At 38.3% G+C, this 12,373-nt stretch overlaps 1 protein-coding gene across 8 annotated transcripts in view; it reads left to right on the plus strand.

Annotated features, from left to right (window-relative positions):
- The window catches only part of LOC131837366 (tubulin-specific chaperone cofactor E-like protein), a 157,887-nt gene that overhangs the window by 19,016 nt on the left and 126,498 nt on the right, over window positions 1-12,373 (plus strand). For all 8 annotated transcript variants that reach the window (XM_059183469.1, XM_059183464.1, XM_059183462.1 and 5 more), the window contains 2 exons: window positions 5,500-5,649; window positions 7,312-7,451. In XM_059183469.1, the coding sequence (XP_059039452.1) occupies window positions 5,517-5,649; window positions 7,312-7,451 (273 nt within the window). In that variant the 5' untranslated portion in view covers window positions 5,500-5,516. The remainder of the gene's footprint in view (window positions 1-5,499; window positions 5,650-7,311; window positions 7,452-12,373) is intronic.

Consider the following 12,373-nt stretch of genomic DNA (forward strand, 5'->3'; position numbering starts at 1 on the left):
TGATATCATTATTATGAAATGCACTTGATGGTCTAAACCTTGGTAAATGAAACTTTCGTTCAGTAGGTGGACATGTGCTTAGTTGTATCTACTGTGTGTTCTAGGCATTTGTGAATTGGTTTCACAGAGGACAGTGGACATGGGCCTGGTGGTAATCCAGGGAATGAAGCAAGTTTAGAGACCACTTTTTCTTTTTTAACGGTTTATTTATTTATGAGGGAGAGGGAGGGAGAGGAGGGGCAGAAGGAGAGGAAGAGAGAGAATCCCAAGCAGACTCCACACCCAGTGTGGAGCCCTACGTGGGGCTCCATCTCACGACCCTGAGATCATGACCTGAACCGAAGCCAAGAGTCTGACGTTCAGGCAACCCTAAAACCACTTCTGTATTCATGAGTTGTTTTTTTTCCCCCTCAAATTCTTATTACAAATCCAAGAGAAAAATTTTAGCCCATCCATAGGTATGAAAATTAAAGTAGAGAGGTTACATAACTAGCTTATATTCTACCCAGCTAGTAGATAACAGAGCCTGAGTCTCCTACGTTCGTGTGCTTTCTACCATGCTACAACCTCCTGTAATATATAGTTAGTAACATCTGTATGTTTTAGAGTTTTGCAACAGCCCTGGAATCCCAAACTGCATTTGGATATTTTAAGGCTTTATGGCAACCCTGAAATCCAAGTAGTAGAGATATTTATATCTTACTTTACAGATGAAGACATGGGAGTCCTAGAGAAATAGTGTCTTGCCCAGTGACACTACACTGTAGAGCTGAGTGGCGAATTCTCTGCTCTTTCTACTCAGCACGTGGGGGCTAGTGTCACTTGTCAGCAGACGTTTGTTGAGTTCTGTGCCATGCACTGTGCCAGATGCTGTGAGCCCCTACTGGGGAAATTAAACTACCCATGTCCACTCCCCTTTGTAATGTGGTCATGGAGCTAGGACAGTCCCATGAGAAAAATGCCTGATGCTCAGTATCATTAAACTGTATAAGCCAAAGTAAACCAGTGTGACACAGTGAAGTAAATGTGTCACTTCCATGGGTAAACAGTACGCAGCATGGTCTGGCTTATATCTAACAGCCTTCTGAGAAGTTTTTAATGCTCATACCCATGGGTTGCTTCCAGGACCATATACCAGTAGTCATTTTCAGCCTTTTCAGTTCCACTTGCTGTTTCTCTTTTAGCTGTGTTCAGCCCTCTTCTGTTTTAAGAGGGAAAATCTGGACAGTTGCCCCCAATTCCCTACTCCTTCCTGTTTCTGCCTTATTTATCAGCCCATTTCATCCTCCCCTGCTTGTCTGCTGCCCTTCTAATAAAAACTTCTCAACGTATTGACTGTATACTCTCCTCTGGTTATTCCTTTTGTTTTCTTTCATGACTCTGCTTCCTCTGCCTGTTCCTTAAACATCAGTGTCCCAGAGAGTTCTGTTGTCCTGCCATTCTTACTGGTAATATTTCCTATATCCTGCTGATGTCTAAATCTTCCCCTCCAGCTCACGTTTCTCACCCTACTGCAGACTGTTCCCTTGGATAGTCCACAAACGCCTTGGGCTGAATGTGTTGTATACAGTGGGATTCATCATTTTCTTCTGTACAACTCAGTCTCTTCATATTTTCTTTTTACTTAATGGTATCATCAGTCACCTAGCCACCTGTACTAGAAATCTGAGGGTCAGTCTTTTCCTTCTCCTCAGCCCCCATAATTCCCAAAAAGCTTGCTTTCTAAATTGACCTTGAATCTGCCACTGCTTTCTCTTTGTACTACCACTGTATCACCTCAGGCCCTCATCATCTCTCTCCTGTTTTGTTTTGGGTGTTCTTTTTTTTAAACGTTTTATAGCATTGCACTTTATTTTTTATTAAAGTATAACTAACATACAATGTTATGTTAGTTTCAGATATATAACAATCCTGTATATCACTCAATACTCACCATGGTTAAGTGTGGTCAGCATGCAGTATTGCACACATACAATGTTATTACCATATTATTACATACATACAACATTATTACCATATTATTACATACATACAACATACATATGTTATTGCCATATTATTACATACATACAACATACAACATTATTACCATATTACTGTATTCCCTGTGCTGTACTTTTTATTTATCTCCATGACTCTTTTATAACTGGAAGTCTGTATCTCTTAATCCTTTTTATATATTTCGCCCATCTCCCCACTTGTCTCCCGTCTGTCAACCATGTTTTTCTTTGTATTTAAAAGTCTGGTTTGCATGGCTGCATGGCTCAGTCGGTTAAGCATCTGCCATCGGCTCATGTCGTGATCCCAGGGTCCTGATACTGAATCTCACGTCGGGCTCTCTGCTCAGTGGGAGCCTGCTTCTCCCTCTCCCTACCCCTCCTTGTACTCTCTCTTTCTGTAAAATAAATAAATAAAATCTTAAAAAAAAGATAAAAGTTTGGTTTTGGGGTACCTGGGTGGCTCAGTCTATCAGGCATCCAACTCTTGATTTCTACTCAGGTCATGAGATCAAGCCCCACACTGAGCTCCATGCTCAGTGGGGAGCCTGCTTGAGATTCTCTCCTTCTCCTACCCCTTCTCCCCCTCTCAAATACATAAATAAAGTCTCAGAAAAAAAAGAAGATTTTGTTTCGGTTTTGTTTTTTAAATTCCGTAAAGAAGTGAAATCCCATGGTATTTGTTTTTCTCTTATTTCATTCAGCATAATGCCCTCTAGGTCCATCCGTTTTGTCCCAAATAGCAAGATCTCATTCTTTTTTTTTTTTATGGCTGAGTAATATTCCTGTGTGTGTGTGTGTGTGTGTGTGTGTGTGTGTACACCACATCTTCTGTATCCATTCATCTGTTGAATGAAGCTTGGGTTGCTTCCTTACCTTGACTGTAGTAAATATTGCTGCATTAAACATAGGGGTGTATATACCTTTTCAAATTATTTTCTTTGGGTGATTGTTCACTGGAGAAAATACTGGATTATATGGTTTCTCTATTTTTAATTTTTGGAGGAACCTCAATGTAGTTTTCTACAGTGGCTGTACCAGTTTACATCCCCACCAGCAGTGCATGAGGGATCCAATTACTCCACATCCCCTCCCAGCACTTATTTCTTGTCTTTTTGATACTAGCCAATTTGACTGATGTAAGGTGGTGTCTTATTGTGGTTTTGATTTGCATTTCCCTGATGATTAGTGATATTGAACATCTTTTCATGGGCCTGCTAGCCACCTGTAGTCTTCTTTGGAAAAGAGTCTTCAGATCCTCTGCCTATTTTTTTTTTTTTTTAAGATTTTATTTATTTATTTGACAGAGAGAGATCACAAGTAGGCAGAGAGGCAGGCTCCTCTGCCTATTTTTAAATCAGATCATTTGTTTGTTTGTTTTTAGTGTTGAGTTGTATAAATTCTTTACATATTCCGGACACTAACCCCTTATTGGATATATATTTTTTTTTTTTTTTTAAAGATTTTATTTATTTATTTGACAGAGAGAAATCACAAGTAGATGGAGAGGCAGGCAGAGAGAGAGAGAGAGGGAAGCAGGCTTCCTGCTGAGCAGAGAGCCCGATGCGGGACTCGATCCCAGGACCCTGAGATCATGACCTGAGCCGAAGGCAGAGGCCCAACCCACTGAGCCACCCAGGCGCCCCCTTATTGGATATATTACTTGCAAATGTCTTTTCCCATCTAGTTTTTGTTTTCTTGATGGTTTCCTTTGCTGTGCAAAAGCTTTTTATTTTGATGGAGTCCCAATAGTTTATTTTTGCTTTATTTTCCTTGCCTGAGGTCTCCTATGTTTCTGTAGTGTCCTTCTAGCTCTTCGCGCTACCTTCAATCTGTATTCCTTCATATTCATCAGCCATTTGATTGTCAGAATGGGTTTTCCAAAAACTTTGGTGGTTATATTCCCTTCCTTAATACCTGTTAATTTCTTCTTGTTTTCTACAGAATAAAGTTCAGCTTCTTTTAAAAAAAATTTTTTTATTGTGTTATGTTAGTCACCATACTGTACATCATTAGTTTTTGATGGAGTGTTCCATGATTCATTGTTTGCCTATGGATGGGACTGGAGGAGGTTATGCTCCATGAAATAAGTCAAGCAGAGAAAGTCAGTTATCATTTGGTTTCACTTATTTGTGGAACATAAGGAATAGCACGAAAGTTCAGCTTCTTAATATAGCACACATGACCTGCTGTGAGGTTCCTGTTTAGTTACTCCTGATGCTGTTTTCTGTTAGACCATGTACATTCACATTGTTAAACACCTTTTTTCATGATATCCTTTCTTAGAGTACTCTTTATTCTCCTGGTTTTTCTGATTGTTTTAGTAAAAAGCTTGTCATTTGATAGTTGGAACTATAGTAGTCAATTGCCTATATTTCGATTCATACTTAATATAGATCATAGGCCAGCCCCTCAAGAAAAGGGGTTAGCAGACTGTCAGAAATTAGCATGTTTTAATTACCTGCTTTAACCTATGTGTGCATACTGAGAGGATGCTGGAGTTACTGTATGCTTGGACCTGTAGTTAGATGGTGAAGAGTCTACCCAAACTCAAAACCAAAAGAAAGGACATTCTGTATTAGTCAGGATTGGGTCCATTCATAAGTAACTGAAAAATGGAACAGCGGTGTAAATAAAACAGAGGGCTATATATCTTCCACTAAATTTCCAGAGATACACAACCACTATGGCAGCTCAGTTCCATGAAGTCCTTAGGACTTAAGTTCCTGTCAGCTCTTTGTTCCACCATTCTTGGGGTATGTTCCGTGGGCCCATAGTGCAAAGTGGTATTTGTTTCCTAGACAACAGAATTGACCTAGAGACAAAGAAGGAGGCAAAGGGTGCATTCTGGCTATCTTTTAAGGAGGATTCCCAGAAGCTGCCATAGACTGTTTCTATCTCATCAACTAGAACTTAGTCATATACTCATCCCTAAGTACTATGTGCACAGTGAAAAATTCTTTCACTAAGGTGCCTGGGTGGCTCAGTCGATTATGTGTCTGACTCTTGATCTCAGGGTTGTGAGTTCAAGCCCTGCAATGGGCTCTATGCTGGGTGCGGCGCCTACTTGAAAAACAAATTCTTTTACTACGGAAGAAGGGGAGAATAGATTTTGAGGAATAAATATCAAAGGATTCATACAGATTCTTTAGTCTGATGTTGAGTCTCTACCTTTCTTTTTCCTCTTAACACATAAACCCTAGGTACCAGTGAAAAGTCTTCCTGTTACCCTTGACTGGAAATGATTTTCTCCTCATCTACATCTTGTGGCACTGTTAATCTGTACTGCAGTTATCATATGCTAGACTGCATTGCTGTCATTTGTCTGCATATATAGCTCCCCTAAATTGTAAGGTCTTAGCACAGTGTAAATTCCTGAGGACAGTGACCATGTCTCATATGCCTGCAGTGCCTGGGCTAGTGCCTTATAAATAATTGGTTTGCACTAAAAATTTCATATATGGCAAATAAATAACTTTGACAATCTCTTGGTTTCTTGTAGAATTTTAGGAAAGGAAGATGGATCAACCTAGTGGAAGGAGTTTTATGCAAGTATTATGTGAAAAATATAGTCCTGAAAATTTCCCTTACCGTCGTGGTCCTGGTATGGGAGTCCATGTCCCAGCCACACCTCAGGGCTCTCCTATGAAAGGTAAGAAAGACGTGACCTCAAACATTTATGTACTGGGAGCTTAGTACTTAGGACTTCAAACCAGAATATTGTCTTGTTTCCAGATGATTTTCTTTATTTCGGAGTTAGAATTGCATAGCCTTTCTCCCTTGATATGACTTCAGTTTTTTAAAAAACTCAAAGCGATTTCTTTTCCTCCTGATTGGCCATAAGGCATCTTAGTTGCACTTTTATGGCATGAACAATATTGAATGGTAATGTTTCAAACAGGTGTTCTGTCAAGGAACTTGGAGGATACAAAACAGTACAAGACTGGCCTGTGTCCTCAGTGACCTTAAAGCCTAGCTGGATTACAAGATATTCACATTTACAAACATATAAGGCAGTTTATGTTGACCCAAATAATTGGCACAGTGACTGGGGAAAAAATTTAGGGTAGAGTTAATTAGTATGATCAAGAAAAGATTCAACACTATGAGACTTGAACTAACCCTAATATAGAACTTGGTTAAAGGGGAGATCAAAACATTCTAGGAGAAGGGCTATGTTGTGAGAGAATCTACAACATTGAGAAATATGTAAGGTGTGTCTGTCACTCACATCTTAACCTCATTTGTATTTCGTAGTTTCTGGAAGTAGTTCTTTGTGAGTGTGGGAGATCAGGATGAAACAGTGTTTTCGTTCTTATGTTCTGAGGAACATAATTCAACTGGTCTTATCACTCCATATGAACTGGAGTGGCAGTAAGAGGTAGATTTCTTACTTGGTCATTTTTTTTCAGGATCCATTCCCATTCTGAGAAATTTGATACTGAAAAGTACTGAGTTAAAAAAATTACATAATTTGAGGCCTCCGTGAATAAAATACTCCTTTTGTGAGCCCTTGTTTTAAATACCGTATAGGGAAAAAGTGGTTGAATTCTCATGTCTGTCCTTTTTACAAGGACAAGTGTGGTTTTATTGACTCATGTATTTTTGAACCAGGAAGTAGTTTGACTACCCCAGTTTCACCAAATTCATTAAATAGTTTAAGATTCTGCAACAGTTTCTCTCACTGTAATTATGTATTTTTAAAAGTCTGATTTTCATAAGGGACACATTCTTTGTGGATGTGAAATGGAAATGATTGATGGACAAGAAAGAGAACACAGATTTTTAAATGGATCCACTTAAGCAAGGAAGATTTCTTTAATGATACCAATTTGAAGAACAGAAGTGGTTTCATAGTGGACCATCTAATGGTTTGAGATAATTTTCAAGGGCAGCAGTAGGCAGAAATACATATCAGACCAAAAAAAAAAAAAGTTATCCAAAATGATACTTTTGAACTAAATTTTAAAAAGGAAAGAATTGAGGCCAATTAGAAGACAGTGGGAGTCCAGATAAATCACATGTTCTCGGGTTCAGATGATGAGATGACAGGAAGGATGGTAGCTGTACTGTTGGTAGTTGAGATCAACCATCCTGCCAGGGGTAAAGCCTACAAGATGTTTTTGGTGGTACTGGTCCAGTACTTTTAATCTCCTCCTGGGCCATATTTGGAATTCAATACCCTTGGACCCCATCACATTCTGGGTTTTTTTCCAGGTCCTCATGTCATTTCACACTATTTGATTTTGATTCCTGGGGGCTGAATGTATGCAGACAAGAATTAGACTGATTTAAAAAGTGTTGTGTTATTCAGATCGCCTCAACCTCCCAAGTGTGCTGGTGTTGAACAGCTGTGGAATAACATGTGCAGGAGACGAAAAAGAAATTGCTGCCTTCTGTGCTCATGTGTCAGAACTAGATCTTTCTGACAACAAACTCGAAGACTGGCATGAGGTAAAGTTTTTATATTGCTGCATTTTGGTACTTCTGCTGAATTTTGGTTCTCACTTGAGATTCTTGTCTGTGTCTGAAGATAAATAACTGACTGCTTCAGCTGTTCTATGGTGATTTTTCAGTGAAGGTTGTTACTGCTAATTTGTTTTTCATTAATATGAAAAGCACTGGGGAGCTTTCTTCTGGGCATCAAGAGGTTAATAAGACCACAGTGGTTTAGACTGCTAACAATGCATTGGGTTTTTTACTGTTTCACTAGTTTATACATCCTGTGTTCATTCTGTACCACTACATCAATATTTAGTGCTCTAAATTGCCACAAAAATTACTTGAGCTTGAAACTCAGATTACAAAAATATTTGTTTTTGGTACTGAAATTAACTCCAAATATCTTAGAACTTTTCCTTATTTTATTAAGTCTCTTAGGTGTTTTGAAATAACTGATGTCTTTTGCCCTCAGAGTAAGTCACACCAAGTACACAAATAAAAGCATTACAACTTTCTTTCTTATTATATATAATATTGCCTACCTGATGATGACATTACCTTGTGGAAACTATGCTCAAGAATCAGGGAAAATAGTTCTTTCTCCTTGATTCATTCTCCTGCCTTAATTTAGGATCTTCTCTCTTGAGAAAGCTTCCTAGTAGATTTTCCTACCTCTGGTTTTATTCTGCTTCCCATAAGCTTCTATAGTGTGACCAGATTCCTTTTAATCAATGAAATAAGATTATTACACTCTTACTTAAAGTCCTGTAGTTGCTTTTCATTGCCTGGAAACTAAGGCCTGAACTCTCTAAATGTAGCCTTCCACCATATGGCCCTTGGCTACTTTCAGAGTTTATCTTCATCGCTAGCCATATGCTTTTTCCTGCACCTCATGATAAACTCTTGACATGAAAAGCTTCCTTGCTTTTATTCATTCTGAATCTACTGCTCTTTTTTTCTTGTCTACCCGACCTCTTCCTCTGTATCTTTCAAGACTTGGCCCAAGTCACTATTCCTTTACTAAGTGTTCCCTGGCTCTTGCTCAGGCCGAGACAAACTATCCCAGTACCTATATCACAATGCTTTGATAAATGCAATCACTTATCACAATGTAGTCCAATCTCTTGCTTGCTTGACAGTTTTCCTACTAGACTGTGAGCTTATTCAAAGTAGAGATTTTTGTCTTTATTACCATCAGCACCCAGAGTGTCATACTAGGTACTCAAATGTTTGTTGATTGCATTAGTGAATAAATTACTGTATTTTAGGGATTGATCAAGACCACTTGCTCCAACTTTTCCTATGATCTTAAGAAACTCACTTAATCCTTTAGTGCTTAAGTGCTCATCCCTAAGACAGGGCTGCAGATAAAATTAATCACTGAGGTGCTTTGTAGGTATTAAATGCTATACAAATTCTAAGACAGCTTTTTTGAGAAAAATCTGTGTGTAACCCAGTTTTCTTCAGCTTTTCTTACATTTATCTCTTTCATAGTCTAGTTTAATCTGATAATTGTGCTTCTGGTTATATGTCCTATTTTTATTGAGCTCTTTACCAAATCCTTTGAGATGCGTGTTGTTTGATTGTTAAAGGACTTGTTAATATATGCAGATTTACTGGGCTGTTCCAAGAAATAATCTCTGTTTGTACATATGTTTATTAATTCATTTATCTGAACAACTAGTATAATTTAGTGTTCCACAAATTACATTCTGTGCCTTCTTGTTCCTTTGAGATGCTTAAGTGACATGTGTGCTCTGTCCACACTGCACGGACGCCCCATGAACTGCCTTGTTCATCCTCCTCCTCCCTGATTCCCCCCATAGCCTGCTGCTGAACATCTGGTGAGGGTTTTTAACCTGCACAAGTGACAAGTCAGACCACATTTTCCTCTGAATCTTTTCACCTCCGGTGTTTGCAGGCCAATTCCCTTAAACGTGCTTCTTTGGGCATGTCAGATTTCAGAGAGGCTTTGTGCTTTGCACTCTGACCACGAGCATAAGGTAGGCGTTTGCCCACTGCCCACAGTTTGATAGCAATACAGCTGTGGCCTCAGAAGAGCCAAGCTCTGTCAGTGTGGGCAGAACACAAAGTTCACATGAGGGATTTCAGCCTTTTCTCTGCTTGGTGTAGACTAAGGTTACACTACGTATTTTCCAGGCCACATGGACATTAATGGACAGAGGGTCCTATGTTCCGTTGAGATCAGTTTGTATCTTCTTATAAGTGCTCTTAGTCTATTTCCAGGCAGTTTTCAAATAAGTCTTCACTGCCGCTACCCTTCAGGCTTCCGTCTTCCAATTTATTTTTGTTTTCATCATTCCTTTATTTTTTGTCCTTTGCTTTAACTGTAGTTGATCCCAATCTTCTAGAATATCTATCAGAGCACAGAGAGGTGGGAGAAGTGCTGACAGCAGGAGCATATTGATTTTTAGGATTGATGAAACTCTTTGCCAGGCTACCAATGCCTCATCGGTCACAATTATAAGACATTACATTTCGGCACCATTGCAATCCGTATACCAAAAAGATAATTGGTCCCTGGCCATTAAGTAAGTTTAGTTTGCCTATATTTGAGATAGTAATATGGGACAAAATAACATAGTTTGTTCTTTTAGTGTTTTGAATGGTCACTAATGTTATAAGTACTTCTTTTGTGGTTTAAACTACTCACTGCTGGATGTCTAGAGATAAAGATAAATACGTATGAGAGCTGTAATACTGTAGGGGAAGGCGAAGCTTTGTCTCCATCCTTCTAAAATTGGGCATCCACGTGTGAAAACAGATGCATTTTTAGCTTTTGACTTGAAGTTTAGCTAAGTACATTTTCGTCTCACCTTTCCCAAGGCATCTCCTTTTTCCTCCCTTCCTTATCGAAACCATTTTATAAAAGAAATTAAACCAAGTAGTTGAGAGCAGGGAGGAATCAGCCCCTCAGGTGAGGCAGAGAATAGCTTGGGTATAAGTTACAGATTGTTATCTTCCAATCCTTTCCCCATTTTTCTTAAAACTTTAGTTTCTTCATTTTTGGAAGCCAGAGTAGAGGGTCCTCTACTCTGAATTTGAAGAACAGAAGTGGTTGAGATAATTTTAGAGAATTGTAGAGACCTAGAAGGTCATGTAAGTTCACATCTGTGTTTCTGCACACAAACATCACAGGTTTGAACTGCACAGGTTTGTTTGCATGCAGACTTCTCACAGGACAGTGCTATAAATAAAATTCTTCTTCCTTATGGTGTTCTTAATAGTATTTTCTCTGGGTGGGTGAGGATAGGCTAAATGGGTGTGGGAATTTAGGAGGGCACTTGCGATGAGCATTGGGCATTGTATGTAAGTGATGAATCACTGGATTCTACTCCTGAAACCAATATTACACTATATATTAGCAAACTAGAATTTAAATTAAAACTTGAAACATAAAAAAAAGGAAAAAGGTTAAGTAAAACAGAGGATTTTTTTTTTTTTTTTTTTTTTTTTTAAGATGGAGAAAGAGAAAGAGGGTGGGGAGGGACAGAGGGAGAGACAGAGAATCCCAAGCAGGCTCTAGACCCAGCACAGAGCCCAACACAGAGCTCAGTCCCGTGATCCTGAGATCATGACTTGAGCCAACATCAAGGGTCAGACGCTTAATTGACTCAGCCACCCAGGTGCCCCAAAAGAGTCTCTTTTATGTAAAATTCTAAAAAATCTAGAGATGTAAGTGTATATGGTGGGAATATGCATACATTTTTTTTTTTTCTGGGACGAATCACAAGAAAAATTTCAATTCTGTTCGAATTTTAAAACTGTGAACATTTTGTTATTGTTTTGACGTCAGTGAGGATAGTGGGCTGTTGAATTTAGGGTGTTTTTTCATTTTCTTTATATTTCTCTATATGAAAACAAAATAAAACACGTTACTAAAACAAAAAAAATTTTTTTTTTCTGTAGCTCTCACTTTATTGTAAGAATACAGTCTATAACATCCAACATACAAAATATGTTTATCAACTGTTTACATTTTCTGTAAGGCTTCCTATCCACAGTAGGCTGTTAGTAGTTAAGTTTTGGAGGAGTCAAAATTTACATGAAGATTTTCAACTTTGTGGAATGTTGGTGCCCTCCTAACCTCTGCATTGTTCAAGGGTCAACTGTATCACTGTAACTTAAAGTCTTTTCTTTTTGATTTTTAGAATTTAAAAAAGGTAAGTTGGTGTACTGCCCTAGAAACTTATTGAATGTTTGCCAGTCTTTGCTGTTAGGACATTTTTTAAGTAAATTTACCTGTGAAATTAATATACTTTCTAAAATCTTATCATTAATGTAAGGTTACTCCCAAATCCTTTTTAACTTTAGCCTTTTAAATAATGTATTTATGAATTTCTAACATACATTATTTTTTCCTGTTTGAATTATTAGACTATAGTCCAGTTATAATTTTTTAGAATATTCCAAAGCTAATGAGTCATTATTCTAAATCTTTATTATCATGGGACAGCAGTGTAGATGCAGAATATGAAGAAGATTATATCTCATAATTTCTGGCAGAATTCCTTCAAAAACCTTTAAATTATCCATTTGGAGGTATTTTTTCTTTTCATTATAAAAATAAAATATGAGGAATGATGGTTAGTAAGAGGTTTATGTTTTATTTTTATTTAATGGGGGTTATATGATAATTGTTATTCTTCTTTTTTTTAAAGATTTTATTTATTTATTTGACAGACAGAGATCACAAGGAGGCAGAGAGGCAGGCAGAGAGAGAGGGGGAAGCAGGCTCCCTGCTGAGCAGAGAGCCCGATGTGGGGCTCGATCCCAGGACCCTGGGATCATGGCCCGAGCTAAAGGCAGAGGCTTTAACCCACTGTGCCACCCAGGTGCCCCGATAATTGTTATTCTTGTATACTTAGAGTGAAATTCCTCTTCATCTTCTTTTGCCCTTGAAGCCAGGCGGG

The sequence above is a fragment of the Mustela lutreola genome, chromosome 1 (genome assembly GCF_030435805.1).
Source record: "Mustela lutreola isolate mMusLut2 chromosome 1, mMusLut2.pri, whole genome shotgun sequence".
Classification (NCBI taxonomy): domain Eukaryota; kingdom Metazoa; phylum Chordata; class Mammalia; order Carnivora; family Mustelidae; genus Mustela; species Mustela lutreola.